The sequence below is a fragment of the Mastacembelus armatus genome, chromosome 9 (genome assembly GCF_900324485.2).
Source record: "Mastacembelus armatus chromosome 9, fMasArm1.2, whole genome shotgun sequence".
In the NCBI taxonomy this organism is placed as follows: domain Eukaryota; kingdom Metazoa; phylum Chordata; class Actinopteri; order Synbranchiformes; family Mastacembelidae; genus Mastacembelus; species Mastacembelus armatus.
In genome coordinates this window covers 19738491-19763265 of record NC_046641.1, presented here as the reverse complement: position 1 = coordinate 19763265, position 24775 = coordinate 19738491, and the positions used below count along the sequence as shown (strand labels likewise).

General features: G+C 39.3%; 1 protein-coding gene across 6 annotated transcripts in view; it reads left to right on the top strand.

Annotated features, from left to right (window-relative positions):
- Positions 1-19531: 19531 nt before the first annotated feature.
- Positions 19532-24775, top strand: part of col27a1b (collagen, type XXVII, alpha 1b) — a 56355-nt gene continuing 51111 nt past the window's right edge. For all 6 annotated transcript variants that reach the window (XR_003296471.2, XM_026321049.2, XM_026321048.2 and 3 more), the window contains exons 1-2: positions 19532-19950; positions 21609-21673. Coding sequence is in view for 5 of the 6 variants with exons in the window: in XM_026321049.2 (XP_026176834.1) it covers positions 19898-19950; positions 21609-21673 (118 nt within the window). In the remaining variant the exon portion in view is untranslated. The remainder of the gene's footprint in view (positions 19951-21608; positions 21674-24775) is intronic.

Genomic DNA, 24775 nt, shown 5'->3' with positions numbered 1-24775 from the left:
GCAAGCTGTCGATAAAAATACAGTAATATATGGCTTTAAGCCTGTAATCTCCAACATCAACAATCAATTTAGCAGAAATTCCAAATATTCACTGCCTCGATTTATATTTCCACATTGATCATTAATGACTTTTACAAATCTTGGCCTTGAAAGATGCTGAGCACAACAAAATGACAAATCACCCCTTGATAGCTCACATAATATGTCATATCATGGACGCTAGGAGGCGGAGGTGTATAATAGACCTATAATAAACTGACACTTTGGTTCAGTGGACATGGCAGGAAGCAAATGCTGGACCATCGAGCCAACACACTCAGACCTCCAATCAGTTTATGGATGTAATGTATCCAGCAGGCAGACAGAGCCTGTTGGCCTCCAGAGGCCCTAGTTTGGATGGGCCATGGCACATATGAAGCTGCATGGAGCCAGCGTGTCCTCGACAGGTCAGGCTTTTTGAAAGAGCTGAGGTGTGCAAGTACAACCATTCTGTCAGTTCACAGAGGACAGATGAAGAGAGAATGAGCAGGTCTGTATGTGCGAACAGCAGGAAAATGCCTGTTACAACAATAACATCATGTAATGTCAAGACCTGTGCACTTCCTGGATGGCTGATCAAGAAAGATGCATGTTGATGGTCTGACTTAAAGTATCATCATATGTCATGAGATAATTCCTTTAATATTTCATGAGATTTCTACTTGTAAATTCTCTCTTTGTCTTGTGATTTCTGCACTGCAGCTCAACAAATAAACACTGTGTGGAAAGAAAAAGAAGTTTTGTGGAAATTTAAAAAAGACTGGAAGACTTTGACCGATTAACAAAAAGGTGAACCTTTTGTTCAAATATCAGATTTCAGCCAGTCACAGACATTTACCACTAATAAGATGGGGTACTGAAGTTTTTCCTGACTGTAGGAAAATAGCTTTTTAAAAAATCAAGCCTGAAGATTTTTGTCTACCTTGAAAAGAGTAGTTTGACAAAAAGTCCCAAACTAAAGTAAACGACCACATAATAGTGTTTTCCTAAGCTTTTCACAGCTAATGCTTCAGTCAATTGATGAATCAAATTTGACACAGTGTTTGGAAAAGATGTTTCCTAAAATCAAGGAAAAGGTTCATAAACAAGACAACCAGGGTGTATAATGTGAAGGTCACCACTATTAAAGATGGATGAGGAACTAGTGTCAGGCGACGGGAGCCTGTTGACAAAGGTAGAGGCTGCTCAGGTGTCACCAGCTGGCAGTGTGAAGAGGGCAGAGAACAGGAGATCAACAGCTGTGGCTGTATCAGATCACCTGGTGAAAAGACACATTCAGCTTTGTACCTGGACAAGTTCACAGGTAAGATCTCTGTCCGGTGTTAGTTTGATGGAAAATGAATGGGTGGTTGATTACAGACAGCTAGAAGAGCAGGTGAGGAGTTTAGAGTAGTACACCATTTTGAATTGCTGTATAGTCAAGCAGCCTATTTAAATAGTTGATGGGGATTGCTCAAGATGATGCAGAAGCAACTAAGTGCATTTACTTAAGAAGTTTGCTTTTGAGAATTTTGAGAATCTTGTACTTTGTACTTTGAGTCTTTATTCAGTTTTCAGCTGCTGTGTGGTCCTCCTAAAGTCAGAGGAAAATACTGTATACTACTTTTTACTCCACTACTTTAATATCTATAGTTACTGTGGGCTAATCTGAATACTTGAAAATAAAAAGTGATTATTTTCACACTTTGGCCACATGCAGTCAGAAATAATACTTCTACACAGAATAGTCTTACAACTGAAGAGAGAATAGTGTTAGCACATAATGCTTCAAAACATTATGCCAAACAAATTACAATTGATAATCTCATTTACTGCTTTTTCTTTGACATCTTTTTATGGTGATGTTCTGGTAGAATTTAAAAAAAAATGACAGTTGACAGTTAAAGTCAAAAAAATGCAATTAAATGTACAGTAACAGTTTTACAAAACTTACAATAAAAAATACAGGGGAGTTCTAACTACCTTGCAACAATATTAAAGCAGAAATCCTTCCTTTCTTCCTATTTTACCTCATCTCAGACTGAGGCACACTCATGCATACCTAGGCTACTAATATCAGGACATGGATGCCTGCATGCTGCCTCCTCTCCAAGACGCACTCAGCCCAGCAGACAGCAGGGCCACAGATACTGCGATTAGGTTACAGATACTGTAATTCAGTGACAGGCTGTGCAAGAACAGTGGAGGCTTCTTAGCATACAGTGGAAAAAACAAAGATCAGTCTGCTCTTCATTTAGATTTCCATTGCGTGGAGGGTTTTTTTCTTTTTTTTGAGGTACTGGTGTAAATTGAACACCCAGCCCTTCTCACTGAGCTGCAGAATCACAATGACCTCCCAAAAATAAGAGCATGCCTCAATCCATTTTCACCTGTAAAGTCTCATCGCTTATTGTTATATTACATTACAGCTCAGTAATAAAGGTGTTGAAGGGTTAATAATAACCTTTCAATCACCACCACATCTCAGATTATCCCTAACTATGAGGTTAAGTTCATGTTTTGGTAATTATAGAAACAAAATCATTAAAAACCTGGCTCTTATCAGGTTAGTCTGTTGTTAACCAGTTACCAGGCTATCACTCATATTATCTGCACTCTTACTGGTTTTCTTGTCAAGAGTTAAAGACTGATATCATTTTATATATGTACATTAAGTGCAAGGCAAGAGCCAAACTTAGCATTAAGGCTGAAATCAGGGGGAAACAGTGAGTCTAAAATGTAAATGTGAAAGATGCTACACATGTTCCTGTTTCTGTGTGTGCTAATGAGCCCAGAATGGAGTCATATCAGAAAGAATCACTGAGAAGAATTAGGAGAAACAGCAATACTCTCCTTCAGGATCTCTTTTACAGGGGAGTCCATGGAGGCGGCACAGATACTCCTGTAAGTGTCTAATTAGCATGTTTCTGATTCATGTCTGAGTTTGCTTCACAGCTCTATTAAGGACTGTCTAATTACTTTTTCAAGCATTTGAACATTTAATGGTGCTCTTCTAAGATAAACAACACTGTGGATATTTTAATTGTACATCCCAACACTCTGATGCTCTTTTCTGAATAATGTTTGTGAACAGATCCCAGCTCAGCCTGGTAGAGATGCTAAAATGATCCACTCTATCGCCAGTTTGATCAGAGCAAAGAGCAAACTCCTCCTCCTTGAGAGCCCTGACACCGTGGAGATATACAAGGTCAGCAGGGAACATTTTAAACATATATTTCTACTATTTTCACTATTAATCAGCAAATTACATTTAGAGTTTCATGCACAGTTTTAAATGTGGCATTGAAAATACTGTACATAAACCAAAATCAACCTTTAGAAAGTTTAAAATTTATATATGTCATTTTTCCTGTCATGCCTTTTCATTTAGTTAATATTTCCAATTTAAAAATAATAATGGTTAATCACAGTAACATTCAGGTACTCAAAAAGTCTTCGCATTTATTCCCATTAAACCTACTCACATGAAGTCTGAGTTAGGAAGGAACTGAATATTCAAAATTATCTGCTTGTAATGTTGATTATATGTGTATAAAACAAATCTGCATCTCACAGGAGTTTTTCACTAAGTCCCCAAAGAGGTCTACTCCTACTTATGAAACTTTAGTAACAGAAATAATACCCTACCTACTTATTTTGGAGTGGTAGTGCTGAATGTATTTTACAATTGTATACATAAAGGATTTGCATATGGTACTTTGTATTGAACCAGGTAGAGCTGGATTTGTTGAGACCACAAATAAGTAATATGTCATTTTCTATGGTGGCCATTTTTAACATCACCCAATGAGAATTGTTCATTTAGTATTAAACATACATAACAAAGTTAATTATGGTTTCTGGGTTGTTAAAGAGGCCCTGAGACCTTTGAGGTCCAAAACAGAAGATTAGAGTGTAATGTGATACATGTTTTACTCTTTTGATATAGCTGGATGAGCCAAAAACTCACTCTACCAGAGCTGGTAAAGACCTCTACCTCCCAGTCATCACAACAAAGGCTTCAAGTCTAATCTCAGTCAGAGGGGCTCTGAGTCAGTCCTGTCCTTATCTGTACGACAAACGAAGAGGATCGTTCTCCTCTGCTGCCTCTCAGAGAACAGGAGGTCACACTAAAAAACAAGTAATCTGACATCTGTTCAATTTCCAACACACATTTAAGCATACTTCACAACTCAGACCTTCCTGATTGTTCCACTTGTGCTTCATATCAGAATCACCTACAAGTACACAGAGAAGCAAAGAAATCCAATGTCACTGTGACAATGACCTACCTGGGACAAGGTCATCGAGGGAACAGGTTGGGGTCAACTCCAGATGAACTGAAGGTTCTTCAGCAGGTCAATGGAGGGGAGAATATCTGTGTCTTCAAGGGCTTGGTGACTCCAGGAGGTAGGATCTGTGAAATTCAAAATTGTATTGTTATACCAGACAAGTACATACACAAGAAGATGTAGTATCCCAGATTTGGCCTTTCAGTGTGTTTACTATAAATGTTATTGTCAAAAATTGCTTTAGGAAAATTGAAGTTGTTTTCTCACATTAAGCATGGCCACAATAAAAGGTCAGAGAAATTAGAGGTGTAAAGCTCCTCCTCATTTTCACATCTAATCACTCATCTGCCCTCAAAGCAACACTGAAGAAGATGATGATGTTGGTCCAGGGCAGCATTTGAGTGGAAACAGGAATAGAAAGCTAATGACCTCATAGACTGCCACCACATAAAAAAGTCAGCAGACAACAGAAGTTATTTAATCTTTGCAGCTGTTACACTGATGCACAGCTGTCACTCCATGGAGCAGACCAAGTGTCAGGCAGATGTACAAGAAAGACATTAAAGATTTTTGCTTAACGCAGTGTGTGTGATCTGTTTACAAAATCCTAACATGAAGACATAAAAAAACATAAGACTGCTGCAAATATTTGTTTTTCTGGCTTGACTTAAACATTTGTTTCTGAACCACAGACTAATTTTACTTCTTAAGGCTTTTGAAAAGTAGCAAAGCTAAAACAAATTCTGAACACCACATTTTCAACTCTAAACTGACCATTTTCACTGACTGGATCAGTAGCTTTCAGCATCTGGGCTTCATTCACTGTTGACTGAAATCATCACATTAACAGTTAAATACAATGTTTTGATGCCTGGTTAAAATCTCACTGAAAGACCATAGAAATATCTAAATGTGAACTGCTGCAGCATAACATTGAAACATAACACTTCGAAGCAGAAACATGCTGAAATACCTTCTAAACAGTCAGCAGCAGCACCTACTGTCAGAGCATAATGAAAATTGAACCAAATATTCCAAATTAGGAGGAGCCACTGACACACAACTACACTTAATCTGTCACATTTAACAACACACTTACACTTGTCTTCAACTTTCATTCATTTCATAATATTTTCTTCTTAACTCTTTCAGAGCAGTTCCAGTTTATCTCTCAGAGACACAGAGGTTTCCCCTTCAGTGTTACTTTGTATGTTAACAGCATCATGGTGACCAGGGTCAGTTCCTGCTGTGAGTACCGCTACAGCCCGGGCTTCCAGCAGGGAAGAAAGAGCTGCTTCAGACTAAGTTGGCTGGCTGGTGGGATCCCCTGTTACAGGTCAGATTTCATCCTCTGGAGACGGGGAGTGTAATGCTGGCAGAAAATTAGGAATTAGCACCAGTCAAAACATATCTGGTAAGCCCATTCCTCAGCGACTATAATGTATTGTGGTTTGACAGAGGAAGAAAAGCAGTGCATATGGGACTGCATGACAGGAATGATGTTGGTAGTGGTTGGGTGGATGAAATATGAGCCATGAATGAAAGAATATTTTTCATCTTTTTCAGATGTACAAGTCTTCGAAACAAATACAGCTCCTGCCAGCAGCTGAACAACGGCACAAAGGAAAACTTAATTCTCCCCCTAGAGCAGAGCCCTGGTACAAAGCCTGGAGATGCATGCCTCACTTTTTCATTACTCCCTAAAGCTTATTTATCAAGATGTTCTGGCATTAGGCCCAATCCTTGATTTCAGAGGACTAGTTTAAAGGCAAAATATTGCACAAAGAATTCTTTTTTTCTTTAACTTTGTCTCTAATGTCTCCAATCCAGGCACCATTGAATCATGTCCATCATCCCCTCTGTTTATCCCTGCCAAACCAGTGAAGAAGTTAGTGAGGAGGATGAGAAAATACATCAGAGAAGACGGCGGAGGATCTACTGACAGCGAAGGCCACACTGTAGCTGAGATTAAAGAGACCTCCAAGAAGAAACAACACAGGGGTCAAACTAATCAGAAAGAGAGCAAAGACGGAAATAACAGAAGGGAAGAGGGACGAGACAACAAGGACTCAGAGGGTCCAAAGAGGGCAACAGTGACACAAAAATGTGACAATCAAGCATCGTCTGCCAGACAAGAGCAGAAACAGAAGATGAAAACAATCAGCAATGCTGCAGCGCTGCAGACAGAGCATTCACAAACTAACAAGACAAGTACAGTTCTGGGTGAGCACAGCTTAACCAATTTTAGCTAGTTTCATTCCTGTAAGAGAAGATGAAAACATAGAAGAGATTAAAATCTTTCACACTTTCATGTGCTGTTGTGGATGGCTTTCAAAACATCTCCATGTGGTATTTCCATTTAATATTCTGTGTGGAGAAAAATTGTGAAAGAACAAGAGTTTTTCTTTAAAGATTCATTGCAGAATGGGGAAGCACTGACTAAGCAGAATGGAGAGAAACTGAAGGAGGAGGGATCAAATGGAAAAAACAGAGATGGGGAAAGACTGAAGGACTTCTATGAAGAATGTGTGGAAATGAGCGCCGCATTGGAACAGGGCCCAAACAAACACAACTGGTTCAAGGCAAACAGTGAGTAAAGGAAACTGCAGCAGAGTAGGAATGAACTGGAATAGAATAGAATAGAATCCCCCTGGTGTGCTGTAATGGATTTACGTAATACACTTTAGCAGAAAAAGGTTGAATTTGCAAGAAAGTGATGCAGGAAACAATGTCTGCTTGAAGGGAGATGGATGGCATGTGGGAGAGTTTTTGCAGCCACACAAACAAATGCCTTCATGCACAAATCTCACAGCAGCAGATTTGTTTTCTCTACTGCACATGAATGCTCTAACTGAATTTTAGATGTTATTATTTACATTCCCATATCAACAGTGGGTATCAATATCACTGTGTGCATTTGACTTTAGGAGAGATAGTCTTATTGTGCCTGAGTTGACTTTTCCTCGCTCTGTATGCCAAGTCCTGGAGAGGTGCCGGCTCCATAAGAAGCTGTCATCACGCCCCATATCTTCAGGCTCAGATGTGGAGCTCAGTGTAGAAAGTGACACCATGCTGCAGCCTGGTGAGAAGCCAGAGGAAGTGGACGACACAGCCAGTCAGAGAGCTGGCAAAGAAGAGCCTGTTAAAGAACAAGACCTACAGGCGCAGGTGTGTGTATAACACAAATTCGTATGGTGAAGTTGTGTTTTTGCCAGAAAAACTCTTGGCATTAAACCACTGGCAAAACCCAATGAATAAACCCAATCCATGTATTACCTTGTGCATTTTGTTAGAACTGGCAATTTAATTCCCACACAATATAATAAAGTGTTAATATGAAATAAATTTGCCCTTTAAGGTGATATATTTTCCAGTCACATTAAGTAGTTACATGATAAGTATTATGATATTTAGTTTGCAGCCTTAATGAACAGCCAAACTACAGCCAAGACAAAGCTGTATCAAGGATAAAAACGTGAAAACTAAGGATGCAATGGTTTATGGATTTTAATAAGATGATGAATATCTATTTTAGCGACACTGTGTTTTATATTTTAACATGATGCAGAAAATGCTTCATGTTTAATTACATGGTTATGTACAATTTGCATAACTAATAATAACGTTTATTAATTCATTACTTATTCATTCTAACATAAGGAATTATTACATTATTTGTAAGATTATTACTGTATGGGAACCCTTGTAACAAATGGTCATTGAGTTTTATCTGGGACATGCAGGCATTTGGCTCTGTCATACCCATCATGATGAAAAAGCTTCCAACAGTGCCTGAAAAATTCCTCAAGGTCCAGCAAAGTGGCACAGTGAATGTGGCCGACAGCCAGACCATATGTCTCTCTGGACTCTCACTCCGTCTCTGTGTTTAGAAAACTTCCAGCACCTGCCCTGCTCACATCTCACTCTTGGCCAACAACACATTTCAGAGCTATCCACACAAACAGTAAATACATTCACTATACTCTGTCGACTGGGCCCTGAAGCAAAATGTATTTCTGGATGAAAGTAGAAAAATTATTTGTCTGTGCCTAAAAATAGGATCTCTGTGTTTTACAAGAACTTGCTGTCTCACGATTGAGGTAGAGAAAAACACTAGAAATATATTGACATTGCAACAATATTTTTTGATACTTACCCAGTACGAAATCTAGTGGCTAAGCTCTAAAACATATAGCCATTTTTTTCAGCAAATTGACCTTTTGAATATATGACTTAGCTTTTGGACAACATCTACTGCTGTCTTGTACCATATCCAACCAAATACAAAAATAATACACAGTTCAAATATGTCCCTGACTTTCTTTTGATTTGTAAAACTGTAGCTTGACGCCATGATGACAGTACTGAGTACATCTGACGAGGTGGCACAGCTGGTTCTGAAGAACACCGACCTGACTGACGACCATCTGCTGACGCTGGCGGGAGCTCTGAAGAGCAGCGCGTCCGAGGTCACGCTGCTCAACCTCAACCTCAACCTTATTGGCCCATGTGGTGCTTACATCCTGCTGGAGATTCTGAGAGCAAAGCCCCAGGTCAAAGGTTTACAGTAAGTCCCCAGCTCCACTGGCTCGTGGTACATCAAAATCTAAGAGTAACAATAAATTTGAGAAAAAGGAATGAATACAAAAAGATTCAAGAACATTACCCTTTTAGAAGTGTTGTAATGTGACTGTAGAAGTGAAGATAATGGAATTGAAGAGACAGTAAAAGACACAGCAAATGCAAAAATGGCTTCCTCACCACAGAAAAAAATCTCAGCTTTCAGCAGTGAATTACACAGTCCATCTCTTTAATGTGAACAAAAACGATGCCTTTAGTCCTTACCTGTCTGAGTTATTTCCCTTTTCCCCATGAAACACAGTAAATAAACCAGAGCTTGTCTCTGTCACATTGGTTCAGCAACATGTTGACAGATGTAGTATCTTACAGTGAAAGCTAACATGTGAGATACAGCACATCTGGACATCACATACTAAACAAAAGATGTCATACATGTCTCTTATCTGTCCATCTAATGCTGCAGCCAGCAGTTAGTTAGCTGAGCTTAACATAACTGCTCTGAGCAGCTGTCAGGCAACCAGCAGAGGCTCCAGAGACTTCCTGGTGTCAGCCAAGAATTATTCCACCACATAACTGTCCATAAAATGGCAAATTGTTGTTTTTATGGATTTTGGATGGAACAGACTAGATGCAATATTTGTTTCTAGTCTTTGTGCTAAGCTAACCAGCTGTTGCTTATGGACTTCTATTTAACAGACAGGCAGGTACTGAGCTTCCTGTCTAACTCTCCACCAATAAGTGAATAAATTTGTCTTTCAAAACTGAAAATCTCTGTTTCTTTAACATGCACAGTAGATCAAACATGTTCCTCAAGATTTGAAGGTATTTATTGTAACAGTGATGGAAGTACCTGTTTAAATTCCAACCATAGATCTGCTCACATCAGTTCTGTGCAACTGTCGGATGTGCATTTGAATATTGGTTACCTAATATCAGGCTCAATAGCTGGAAAATGTCTATGAAAATCATCAGATATTTAGAAATTAGCCAGAATTTTGAATGATTTAGGCATAATGATCTTTGAGCTGCAGAATAAAAGCCACAAAACATTTAAGCGACACTGTCATAGGGTGAAAATGCCTTTTGTTGTTACATCATAAGGGCTAATCTGTGAAATGAACAAAAAATACAGTAGCTGGAATCACCAAACCTTTTTCTCTCTCTCTTCAGCTTGTTTGGAAACAAACTGAGAGACCATGGAGTACTAACCCTGCTGAGTGGAATAGCTGAGCTGCAGGAGCAAACAGCAAAAGCTGCTGCTGCCTTTCAACAGGCAATGCTTTTCCCATTAGCACAGAATATGCTTCCACAGCTCCCCAGTGGGTGGAGCTCTTTCAGAGTTTTTGCACTTTTGGAGCTGGATATTGGGGGAAATGGTTTGAGTAGCGATGGGGTAAAGGTGTTGGCATCATATATGAGGCACCACTCATACCTTCAGTATTTAGGGCTGGCACAGACCAGCAGTGCTGATTTGGCGGCATGGAAGGAACTTTTCGACAGCCTCAAAGGAAACAACTCTCTGACACAGATCATCCTAGACGAGAACAATCTGGGAGACCCTGGGATCAGGCTGCTGGCAGACATGCTGAAAGAGAACACGAGTTTGCGGGAGGTGGATCTGGACAAGAACGGTATCAGCGACCTGGGAGGAAATGACATTATTGGGGCACTGCTTTGTAGGATGCAATTTCCACTGAGGCATTTGAGCCTAGAGGAGAACAACATCAGTGCAGGACTAATGAGCAGGATACAGGAGGAGGTAAAACCTAAATGAAGTGGAAAAATACACTTATACACCAGGAGATCCTATGTAACCCAATAAAGCAGAGTCATAAGATGCTTTATTTACATTTTGAGGTCAGAGAGGTAAAAACCTGACTCATTTGACTTGTTTGACCTTCAGATACATAGACACAAAGCGCTCGTCCTTCCTATTAGTGGGTGGCCCTGCTAACAAATGCTGCTTCTTAGTTTAGCCCTGGCAGGTAGTGTAGGAGGCATGTTTGCTTTAGGCATACAATCTGGTCTGGATGCATTTTCAAAGCGATCTCAATGAACTGAAGCTTTCTTCTTTGTGGTGAGGTTACAGCTTCATCTTGAGTTTTTTTTCCTTCTTCCCACCAGTGTTACCCCCCCCATGACTCCTCACCTCCTGCTTTTCTAACACTGACTCCAGCACAAAGCTCACCAATCCCTCAGTCATTGTATTGAATTATTTGCTGCCTCTTAACAAGAAAGAAACCACAGTGACTCATTCCACCCACGATATTTGCAGGTCATGGATGAATTACCCACAAGTTTTTTCCCCAGAACATTTCAGTAGCCATCATCAGATCCTCTTTCTCCACTTCTACAAAGCAAAAGAGAGTTATGGACAGTTAATCCATGCCACATCAACTACCCTCCATTTTGTTGTACTTGTCTCTCCATGTGCTGCACAGTACTTCTATTCACAATCCCAGCATGATGGGGGAAACAAAGGCAAAACTAGGGCAAATTCATCTGAATTTCAGGGCTGTCATTTCATTGTTCTATCAGCATCTACATTCTGAGAATAACTGTACCTGTGATCAAAGCTTGTCAAAGTGGTAATTATCTCCTCTTCTCATGACTGCCAGTAGTGATTCTACTGAAACCAATCCTTCCAGCATTTCATCTGCAGCCTTTGTAAATTCCTTTCTGTGGAATCCTGATAAAGATGTTCCCTGAAGCCCCAGCAGGATGACAGATAAATGAGACTGGCACACCTGAAGATTGCATCTGCAGAAGTTGTCCTTGTTTGAATAGGATTATATTTGTGGTGCTGTACATATAAAATTCTGTACAGCAAAGAAGATATCTCTTATTTGACCTTGTTTTAGAAGGTCATTTCTTAGTATCTAAAATCTTGTAGATGTGACAGGTAAGATTTTGCATTCAGCACTAGATAAGTTTCTTTTCTTTTTAACCACTGATCTCCTAAGATCTCAACAGCCTGACTGAATACAGAACTAAGTGCTACACCACCATGCACAGCTGAGCATAACCCTGCAAACAAGAGCTGCACTGTAATTCACCGACTCTTTCAATAAGGTCTTCGTACTTCTCTGTTACAAGTAAAAATGGATCAGTGACCCCATTGTACATGTGCTTATGTTATCTGTATTTGGCCTGGAACAAATCCTGCACTGTTACAAGCTTCTTTCAACTGCTCTCCCAAAAACAAGGCCTTCAGTCACAGAAGTTCAATCTGTTAGGAATTTACTGGTTTGCTCAAGAAACAGTTTCGTCTTTCAGGATTTGTAGATTACTGTATTGTATCTCTTGGTCTTTAGTCATATAAGGAACTGCTAGTGCTGCAGCATCAACTGGTACTGTCGAGTAATAATCAGGTTAAACACATCATTCTTTGTTTTTGGTGATAAGAACAGATCTACAGTGTATGGGTAAAAGATGACCTGTTACTTATTGTATAAGGATCTTTGTCAAATGAGAACTTAGCCTTTTTATGGCTGAAAAGAAACATAAATACATCTGATGCACTGGTATGGGGTTTATATTTCAGACAACTGTGCTACCGGGAAGATAGAGTGGAAAGTCTTGGGAATTCAATTTCTGGACTGTGACTTAGGGCAACAACAAAACAAATGAAGTGAGAAATGGTTACTTACCCTTATGGGACATTCAATGATACAGACTTCCTTTAAGTTTTCTGGGCAGGATGATTCAATTTATCTGTTACTTACAATTTACTTCCCTACTTACTGTAGAGCTTATGAAGGGTCAGTGTCTGGTTTAGGGGCCATTAACTTTTGACGTTTTTACAATCATGTCCCTGTAGATACACAGGTGAAAGTTTTGCCTAAAAGTGAGAGGGTTATAGGGATGTCAGGGTTAAGACTTCACTATTTTGGTCCAAAATGAAATATGTCATCAAATATTTTGATAGAAGTCACAAGGTACAGACATTCCTGGTTCATATAGCCTAGAATGACTTCTGTGAGGTTGAAAGCTGTCATTCTTTTTGTGAAAATCTCTAACAACACATATTAAATTGTAATCTCTGGAGATTAACTTGTCATCTTGCACCTTCATCAGGTCAAAATTTGTTGACAAATGCGAGCACAAATGTCCATTAGCCTTGGCTGTAATTTTTGTTCAGGGCTAATTAGCAAATGTTGACATGCTAAAACACAAGACATGGTGAACACAGTAAACATTGTACCTGCTAAACATCATCTTGTTAGCAGTTTCATTGTCATTATTGTTATTGTATACACTACAGTGCAAATGGAGCCTAACCGAGCTGCTATTATCAACACCAACATTATGCTCTTATTTCAGATGAATTATTTTTGTGAGCATAAAGTTAAAAAAACAACTTTAAAAACTGGGACAAACAACCTTTCAGTCTAAATCTGACTGTATTTTCAAACAGTGACCACCAGCACATCTTGGTTTCCATGCCAGGTTTCCATTCCCATCACCAGAATTAACACCAAATTGTGCTGGGACAGACTGTGTCCAGTTTAAGGTGTTTGACATGTAGGAATAGACAAGCATGAGTGTATGTTTGTGTAAGTTTGTGTACAGTGGACCTGTTTTCAGCCTGCATTTACTGTACAAACCCAGGTAGTGTGTTGGTGTTTATGGAAGGTTGGAAGCTGTGAAGTGTCAGAACAGCAAACCTTCTGTTAAGTCTGCTCTGTACTAACTGCAGGTACACACATATTTGTTTTATTTAGTTTGTCCAAATCTGATGTTGTTACTTATGTACCTTGACCAATTGGAAGCTGCTTGTTGTCCTTTCAAAAACATTTTTTTGGCTTGGCTGGAGACTGGCTGCAACTCCCAAAACACTGCCTGGCTTTGTGACTTGCTAATGGAAATAACTTTATTTACCCGTTTCTGACAATAAAAACTCATTAGGTAAGTTAGAGCACCCACAGAAAACTATGACTCTGTGTTTATCTTATGAAGTGTAACAGCATTTGTAACAATGAAGCAGGAAGTTGATGTTGGCTCATACTTGCTTCACGGGATGGAGCAGTGGATAAATGTGGAAAGGCCTGGCTGAGGATGAGAGTGATGCCTTCTAGATTTGTGAGATGTAGCGCTGCAGTGTGATCTCTAAATGGGACCTCTCATAAAAGATCCGCTTTATCATCCAGAACAGAAGAGCAATTTATGGACTGGATCCTACTGTGATAATGATGCAGAGCTACAGTTACAGGAAAAATGATTCCTGATTGCTGGAAGTGATAGATAAAAATAAACTTGAAATTTAAATAGGAAAGGCAAGTTTATTTATATAGCACAATTCATACACAGAGTAATTCAAAGTGCTTTGCAGAAATAAAAGACAGGTTAAAAATACATAAGCAAGAATAAAAATAAAAAGGCATGCCACCGTTTTGTCACCATATTTGCCCCTTATGATATCGACTATCGGACCACGCTGACCCATATTTGTGGCTCCCCTACTTTCAGTTTGTCCCATCCCTGATGGACTAAAAGTACCTCAACACAGACTATCTGCGGAGACGATCCTGAGTCCCGGACTCTTACGTCTAGGATCGAGTAGACTACAGCTGGAGGTTCCAAACCCCTTATTTAAGTCTACAGCTGTTTAGACTAGAATAGAATGTAGATAAATATAAATGTTATATTTATACATGCAATGGACTTTTTTGCAGTAGTTACATTCCCTAAGCAATGCCATACTTAAGAGTTTCTGTCAAATCACTTGCATCAGATCTTGCAGACTAAACAAATCTGTCCCATGTGGTATTAACTGTTTCAGGATTCTTGAAATCAACACCAGTCCCAAGACTGATTCTTTCGCTTTTGACCATTATTATTTCTAAGTTACTGTAAAGTGTATTAAAAACATATTTTGCCCTATGTAAACTTTTACATATGGGCACTGCTGTTTTCATATGAAATATGGTTTCTACACACCAAAACCAGTCAAAATGTTTGAGAATCACTGGTTTAGACCACAATAATGCAGAAAAATCCACTTAAACCCAGAATGATGAAAGTAAAATTGTGAATAAACAATGAAACAATTAAATTCTTTGTTGGATCTAACACTGCCTGTAAAATGTTACCAGTCAGAAAACATTAAGAAAATTAGTAAGAACAAATTCATAGAGGAAGTAGTGGATTCAAATCTTTAAGGTCTGTGCACTTACCATTGTCATACTGACTACAGTATATGACACAGCATTGTGATCATGGTGAATGAAAAGTTTTAGAGTTCGCTCTTTGAACAATGGCTCCTGCTGCTGTTTGACATTTGGCAGAAAGAGCAGCTTTTCAATATGGATTATTCATCAGCGGTTTGATCCTCCACTCAAATGTCACCACAACAATACCTCTGACTTGGCAGCAGCGTCTGCCTTTCTGCTGCTCTGCGGGGTAAGGAATTGGCAATAATTACCACATCTAATGTGGCCTTTAGAAAAATTTAGGCTGTGTGTTCAAGCTTTTCTTGTTATTACAATTTACAGAGAACTAAGGAAAGAAAAGAGAATCTCGGTTTACCACCGCACTGCAGTACTGTGTTCTATGTTCTGACTTATGATGTCTTCTAAATAAGTTGTAAAGATGCTTACCACTAAATTGTCTGAAGTGCTGCAGGGTGAAATGGTACCTCATATGACTGATTGATATAACAGACCTATATGAAATGACTACATTTACTTAACATGCAGATAATATGCTAGTCCAATATTGGCCATCAAAGGGGTTTATCAATGCTTTTTCAGTAAACACTGCAGCAACACCAGTGAGACTGAGCCCACTGTAAACTCTGAAGATGCGGGTTGGAAACTAAAAAGTTTGTTGTGTCATGTTCATTTTCATCATTTGGTAATATATAATATAAAGCAGCTTTTAAGAAGAAATTTGTAGATGTCATTTTTCCTTTACCAATTATTTTAGCTAATTATTTTGTAAATGGTAAATGTCACAAACACCTGTAAATACTTACTGTACATACTTGTAACATTTTAAAATTTAATCTTTGTCATTTGTGTTTAAAGATCAGTCAAAGAACTATCAAAATGGGGTTAGTTACTTTTATATCAAGCTTTAATCAACTATTGCTCCAAGTTTTAATTTGTTTATTTGAGCTCATGGTTACACAAAACCAGATGTTATGTAACTATTTAACCTATATAAATCCACTTAAAGCACCGGTCAACTAAATAAATATTTAGGCACCAGGAGATACTTTGTATTGCTCTAAATTTGGACTTAGCAGACAAGAATGAATAGAACATTTCTCTGAGTTTCCTGTTGTAATGTATGGAATGGGTAAACATAGCAGCAAGTCATGCTCTTATTGGATCCAGCTGTGCTTGGACAGAGGTTGTTACATTCAGCTGGCCCCAATTCCCCCAGACATTTAAGTAAAACAAAAGGCTCTCTGCTTATCAGAAAGTTTCAAACCAGAGCATGACATGAAATGATAAATTTACTATTTTTTAGTTCATATTTTAATGTCTGTTATAAAAATAGAAATGAGACAGGGCTAAAATGATTATATTCCCCTCAGGTCTTTTTAATATTTTTACTGATCTCAGTTTACAGCCCACAGTTTACATTTCAAATTACAGTTAGTCAGTGGAATAAATTATCCCAGTGCACTATGAAATGTTGCTCATAAATGATGTGACTGCCATATTAAATAAAAATGATTCATACAGCTATGACAGAGAGATGCTAGTTGCATTGACATTATCTGTCTGCAAGAAAATCCTCCAACTTCCTGCAGACACCAAACTTCCAATATAATGTTGGGGTTGTAATGTTAGTGTATACAGGCAGCTGACTTCCATTACCCACCACTGGTCTGGAGTCCAAACTGCCAGAGCGCCTATCCACACCTGTCAATGATTATAGATGCCGTCCAGGAAGGCAGTCATATGTGATGAGTGGAAGAAAATCAGCTCATAAAACACCAATAGACAAACTTGGCCCCAGATTGCTAAAAAAACAGCTTAATTTCTCTTTCCACCAGAGCTCTTTTGTGGTTTCCATGAAACAGGCTCTTGGCATCAACAGAGAGTAGAAGAGGGTCTTTGCTTGAATTGGAAGGGGACTCTGTTTAACTGCTGTCAGGTAGGAAATTGCTGATAAAATTGCACTGCTCTTGCCTTCAGGCTCTGCATCCCATGTGAAAATGTCTCTCAAATTTTTACATGTCAAGGACCACCAACATATGTGTCTCAAGAAACCATATTTTCTACAGCCTAGGTTACATGTGAAAGGATAGACGCTGACAGCTTTTGCTGATCCCCTTCTATATTTGTACATACTGAATCTACATTTTCCTTATAGCCAAAAACTCCCATGAAAAGACCAAAACTAACAATGAACTGATCCTACTAATAAGTATTGCCAGTGTAGCTAAAGCCTGATATGTCTTATCCCCTTATTTGTCCGTGGCAAAGAGCTCCATTGTTATCAAAAACAAAACCATCAGTGTGCCTCACTTTTACATTGGGTGAGATGTTCCTTCATTTTGACACCACACATCATAGACCATCCTGCTGGATGTATTCATTCACAGCTGTACAAAAACCCCTAACAAATGACCTATTTGCTCCTGTTTGTGTGACACTTGCTAAAAACTACAACACCCAGATGTTTAAGTATATTATTGAGACTGGGAGCAGAAAAGAAACTACACATTTCTTTGTGCTTTTAAAGCTTTACTTCTTCAGTAGAAATGAAGGGAGTTTTATCTGACTTGATTATTCTGTACAAAATGTGAAGTTTTTATTACACTGGACTATTTTTGACCAAGACTTCCTAAAGCTCCATAAAACAGTGAGATATAATTTGAGCTTTAGAGGTGCTGCAGGCAGATTTTGTTTTCTTTGGACATAGTCAGCTCAGACAGCTATAAAGATGTTAAACTAAGTTAACCAGCTGCATGCTGTAGCTTCAGCTTTATGATACCGACATGAAAGTGGTATCAATCTTCTCATTTAACTTTTGGCAAGAAAACAAATGACAGTTTTTCCCAAAGTGTTTGGAAGAGATTCTAGTCATCTTCTTACAAGAAAATGTAGCAATCTGCAACTGTTTGACAACTGTGTCCATAGGCTCCTGTAATGATCATTGAAATATCCATGAAACTTTACACCAAGATTGGAGATCTTCCTCCATGCTCCTCCACAGGCCTCAAAGACATTACCCTTCTTGTCTGTGAGATAAACCTTGTGGTAATAGAAGCTCACATCCGACGTAGCTGAGACAGGTACATGGGAAGTGTCCTTTCAAGGTGCTGAGCTCTCTTCCTTCCTGGCTCAAAGAGGATAAACTGTGAGGGGGCTCTGTGCGAGGAGGAGGGATCCAGTTGCAGGCAGCTGAATCAGTGCTCTGTTGGGTCTCCCCTGGACACTGTCATAGCGTGTTTGCTGAAGGTGGGTCAATGAGGACTTTCTTTGGCAGAGGAATTTCACAGCACATGACAGCGCACACGCACAGAGGTACACAAGCACACACATAGAAACTAGAACCACTTCAGCCCAGATGCCTGCTACTCGGCTGAGAACGGAAGTGGCACAGGAGGTGAAGGAAGGCTGTCACAGAAAGCTGCTCTACTGATTTAAATTTCACTTGATGAAATGAACTGGGCATAAGTTAAAGCCATAATATTTACTGTACATATTTTACTGTTGTTGGGTAGAAGAAGAAGTTAGATAAAGAGACTTTATTTGTGAGGTGATTACATGGAGTGTCTTTATTAAGACTAGGATTCACCTACAGTATGATGGCCATGTTCTGTGTTTTTTGACTTGAGCAGATTGTGGTCTCACCTAATCACAGACAACTCTTGGCAAACCGGTCTGCAACTTGATCTGTTGTAGGGTAAATCAGAAACAGTTACATACTTTGTCCACAAAAGGCCATTTAATAGCAATTTGACAAAACAATCTCCAGTCAAGGTCAATTTGAACATAGTCTACTATGATTTCCACCCATGTCTTTAATGTTCAGTTTAACAGTTTCTTTATTGGAAATGATGGACAGGTGTTTGCAAGGCTTTGTGACCAGGTACATACATTTGTAGGTCACTTGTCTTAAATGACCAAAGATGATCATTTAAATCAAACAGCAGCATCTGTCTCAAAAATCTATTATCATTCGTAGCAGTGTGGTGCATATGTCCCAGTGATGATGATGTGAAAATGAGCCCACATGCAGAAACAGAAGCAGCAAAATGTAGCTCAGCTCACATTACTTCTATTATTCACACCTGTGGTTTTCCCACTGTGTTAAATATCGTTTGAGAAATCTGTAATTTGAGTTTTCACTTAATTATTAGATGACAGCATGTTTTGCAAATAATTTCAATTCAGCTTCTTGCAGGTGTGTGTGTGTGTGTGTGTGTGTTGTATTCTCTTATTCAGTCATGCTCCGGTCTTTTGTGCAATTATCCAAATTCCCAGCAACTCGCACTAAGCCCATAAGACGGAAAACGTGCAGTGTGAGCGGTTCCTGCTTCCTGAAAGGACTCAGATGAAGGAGCTCCATGGTTGTAGCTCCAAACTTGTTTCCTTCTTTGTCAGCTGAGGGCGACAGAGGGAGGTGTTCCCCCTTCCCGGTTCTCAAGATTCCCTTCAGTCCACAATAAACTTCATTTTGGGAAGTCGACACACATACACACATAACAGCGGTCATCACCTCCTGACGCGGCTTTCATTATACTTTGCAAAACGCGCGAAAGAAGAAGGAAGGAATAAACCTGGCGCACAGGTGGAGCTGTCCGGTGCGTCTTTTATTTTCATTTGGTGTCATCTTCTGGAAGCACAGTGAGGGAACAGGAGGAGACAGGCAATGACAGAGAGGCTTTTCACCGCTGTTTAATGCCACACTGTTGGATTTGTCGCTACTTTTTGCACGTTCACTTCTCGCGCGACCCTCAGTGAAACACCTGGGATGGAAAAAGTTTGTCAGCTTCGTCTGGACTGTAGTAAAAACTCCGAAGGAAGAATGAAGTAACCGCTATGGAGCCGGACAATGCCCCGTACTCCAAACTCAAAAGCGCTGGAGTCGGGGGGTGAGTCGATACATTTTAAAGTCCAAACTAAATGGCGTGTCCTCTCTTTGTTTTTTGTGTTATCAGGTTGCAGAGTGAGGCATTCAGGTGCTCATGAACATCACCTGTGTGTAAACGACGCGTCATGTCCGCATGATTGTCATATTGTGATATTCCTGTTTACTTAACAAAAGTTATATTTTCCTCTAATAGTCTAAAAGCTTCTTACAGAGGTTCATTCTTATCATAAGGAATTAGACAAAACTGTAAAGTTTGTATTTGTATTTGAACCTGTAAACAGGTATAAACTGGAACAGGTGGTGATGTTTAATAAGTTGCCTTTTCTCTGCCCTTCACAGTTCAGGAGAAGCCAGTGTGCTGTTCTGTTCTTGACGTTGTCTTTGCAGCTTGTATCAGAATGAGCTTCCAAACGGTCTGGGACTGATTTTAGGGAGATGTATGAGAGGAGGAGACAATTCTCTCCTACTTTCTTCCTCCTCCTTTCCTCTCCTCCCTGTAGTGTGTCTCACTTAGCTGGTTGGCTGCCTGTCCCAATGGGAGGGGAAATAAAAGTCCAAATGTTGCATCATATAACACTGCTAGACATATGAGAGTCACTAACTGCACACCCCCTTACTTTGTTTCTGCTGGCAGTGTCAGTTTAAATATGAGAACTGTGAATGGGACCTACAGTGGAGGGAGGGAAACTCATAAAAAACTTCAACCAAGAGTCAGCGTGTCAGTGGTTGACCAGCGGTTTTCACCAGCTCTCAGGAAAACCACAGATGTAAAAGATTTCCTGTAACTACATTCATTATAGCACTGATCACTGAGCCTGTAACACTTGAGACATCAGTTGCTCAACAGGCTTTTCCTGCATGCAGCCCAATCATTAGCTGTAAGAGGACGTAGCTTGATGATGAGTTCACAGCCATCAGAGAGAATTTTTCATCTTTAATCCCATATATGTCACATGTGTCCCTCACATACAAATGTCACTCAAAAGTCAGTTGTGGAAAAGTTGCTGTGCATTGCCTGATGTGAGATGTCACATGTCATTGAGCTGATCTGCAGAGGAAGGATTTCATGGCCTTTTTGGTATTAAGAACAGCAGTTTGCATCAGTTACTGAAAAGTTCAGATTCTAGCAATTAAAATGCAGCATCTGTCTTTCACTTGAAACTCTAGTTTTTGAGGTGGTGCTGGGCCCTGTAGGTTTGTCTGAGGTGGTCTAGTGGGCACACACTCATTTACTTTCCCTGCTCAGCAGTAGCATATTGACTTTGAATGATGCTAAGCTGCTGCAGATGTTGTCGCTCATTCGGTGGCAGGTGAAAGTTCTGTGTCTGTTTCATCATCACATGTTAAAGTTTAGGCCTGTACCATCTACAAGTTGCAACTTCTGAGTCATTATTGCAGCTTTTAATTACACGGGGCAGGATTAATTAGAAACTGAAAAAATATGTTGATTAATCACAGTCAGTCCCATCTACTTGTTAAAACTTGAAAAATAATTGTTTCCTTGAATGATTAATCCAGCCAGCCGCAACCCTGGAAGGATATGTGGTAATAATGGATGGACTGATACTGTAGATGAATTATAAAGACCAGTCTCTAATATTATCTGTACCTTGACTGTCTCCTATATTATCTCCAACTTTTTTTTCTTTTCCTCTTTAGGAGAGTTCTGATTCTTTGGACTATACTGTGTTGCAGCTGTTCTCTGAGGCTTGCACAAGCACAAGGTAAGCAATTTTTAGACAAACTGGATGTTTTGTTTTTCATTACACCTTATGAATGTTGAACTTTTAGTGTCACAGTGTGGGAAAGAGAAAATTAAAATTGATTACTGGGAGGTTATAGTGACACTCTCAGGTGTCTCCTATGTGCCACACTACACTTAGAGTATTCAGACCTTACACTCTGTGACATTAACATTACATGTATGTGAAAAACAGTGGAAATGCAAACTGGGTGAAGACATTCTGTATGAGTATGCTGTGTTAACATGGGAGAGTGTTTTGCATGTTCGTCCAAATTACCAGGGATTATCTGTAACCATGCGATTGGAAGCTATATTTCCTCTCAGCTGTTCAGTTTAAGTCCAAAATCTTTGGTGCAATATGTTTGTCCCTGGAAAGCAGGTTAGGTCTTTGTCTGAGATGGGCCACTCTTCCCTGCCTTGTGCACTGAAAGTGCTGTTTGTCCACTTGAAACTGGATTACTAGGAAAGCACAGATGTTCTTCAAAAGATTATTTCCTCTTAATGGCATTGTTTTCTCTGCTATTTTAAGATGGGAATATAGTGGAAAAATATGAAATCATCACATTCTTCTTTTATCTTAGTAAAACAAACAATATCTTAGCAATTTTGCTGAACAAAACACATACACCTCAGAAAAGGACAGGTCGCTTCTATATGTGCATATAGATTTAGTATTTATTTTTCTCGAAAGGCCTGGTCATCCTGCAGCAGTTCAGTTCTTATGTCTCTAAGCCTCAGCAAGCCTCACACTCGTGTAAAATGTCTTTTAAAAGGTTTCCACGGTGTTACATGACCCACCAGCCCTACTTCCTGACAGCTTTCCCATTTGAATTGCCCTCTTTTTTTTTATTGATTTACTCAGCTGTGAGGTTTATTACAGTCAGCTTTCTGTTCCGCAACCTAATTACTCTCATGAGCACAATGTCTGATTTTGCTGTCAATCGGTTTCTAGATATTTTTGTTATGGTAAGCCACTGCACTCAGTGATACAAATGCCTGGCAATTCCTCTGTATTTTTTTCTTCATCGGTTACTATTTTCTTCCCATCATGACTCCTAATTGTTGCCTAGATTTTTATATGCAATTTCCAAATTCTGACTCTGAGACTTTATATTTGTGAAGGCTGCACTGGCAACAATAGGTTACTGCTGATAAACCCTAAACACCTACACACTGGGTTTGGATCATATGAAAGTGTCTGTGTTGACTCCGTGTTGCCTACTCTTCATAAGAGGATGACTTGCAGGGGAAGTCTTTCATAAGGAAAGTGCAATCACCAGCTATTGTAGTGTTTATTTGCAAGGAGCTAGCTGACCTAAAGTGCACTGAACTCCAGTACACACTCAATCCAGCGCTGTGTACTACAGCGTGTCCTTTACACATAGACTGCTACTTTTGTTTTAACACCAGACACCTAAAGGAAACTTATTTGTCAAATTGCACAATCTTTTAGATTTAGCTTAATTGCACAGTTACCATGGCTACAAATACATTATCAGCATTACCTACACATTTCCTCGGAAGGATAGGGGCTCACACAATGCAGCATCCCTGGAGCGGATGTAGAGGCTCATTTGTCAGTTTCACATATCAGTGGCAGGAATTAGACCAGCAACAGTGGGGTTACTGGAACCCTCCACCCCTACTTTAAGTTTGTCTAGGCAGAAAGAAACTGTTAACTGTCAATAATAATGATTAAAATGATATAATTGAAATAACGCTAAGGCATACTTTGCACCATGCTAATTCTGTATATTGATGCAAGAAATCATGATGTCCCATTGAATGCACCATGGAAAAAATTGAACTGGAACAACTTTTGACTGACATTTAGACCTTTGGCAATATCTGCTGGCCAGTAGATGCAGTAATGTGGAGAGTCAGAGGCCAACAATTCATTCCATGTTCCTTGAGAAACAGTGCAAGCCAAAAATAGTTTTAAATGAAGAGCTCTTAAAAGGGACTCTTCATGTTTCTGTAAGCCCAGCCTGTGGTTTCTCTAGTTATTTTATATGCAATTTAAAGTATCAAATGCATTGTCCCTGCTGTGTCTGTCTTTACTGTAAAGCAGCTGCAGGTAATCTGGAGTTTGCACTGACAGCATGCTAAAAGTGGAAATGCGCATGCCAGCTGTCTGAGTAAAGTTCTGTTGCTTGTTCTTAGGCTGTTCTTTCTCCAGGTTTTAAAGTGCCCACCGTCTGATACACAGTCTGTGTTAAACATTTTCCAGCTCATGAGGAGGTCACAAAAAGCCTTAAGCAGCCTACCTACCCATTTAGATTTAGATATGCATGAAAAGCCCTGAAGGTAGATCACAAATCACAAAATAAAAGAACAAAGTTGTTTCCTAATACCATATTAATTCAAAAACCATGCTATATGAGAAGTTCAACTGAAGAAAGTCTTTGTTCTTTTTTTTTTTTTTTTTTTCCCCAAGTATCTTCCCTATGTTTGAGTTTTTCAAATGAGCTGACCTCCCACTGCCTGCACACACTGAGCAGGGTTTCCCTCCTAACATGTCTAGAATCTACACTGTTTCATTTCTGTAGAGTCCTGATTTACCATTTAGAAATTTGTTTGTCTTGCCCACGTTTGTTTTAAATTAGTCAAGAAAATTATGTGCATTTGAGACTTAACTGTAAACTTGTAGTTTCTACTTTGAACAACCTGATTGGCTGAGGATGATCAATTCTTTGTTTTCCAATCTTGTTAAACTAAACAAAAACCCTTTGTTTGACATTACTGATGACTTGCACCAGTGCCTAACAATAGACAATAGTATCATAGTGGGAACATTTTCAGTATATTTTGATGATGGAACTGTTTTGTGGGTTGGGAGCATCAGGTTAGGTTTTGGAGTTCCATTTTTTTTTATGAGCTGATCCTGAGGTTACAAAACATGTTTCCTGTTATTTTAGCTTATTGTCAGTTCAGGAACACATCTTGGGACTAATACATATATTTTTGTTATCCTTAATCTATGCATACCGTAATGTGTGGTCAGCCAGTCAGATGCTAAAAATGTCACAAGTTGAAACAGCTGAGAACCATTCAAGGATGTACTTCTTTTGTAGAGGTAATA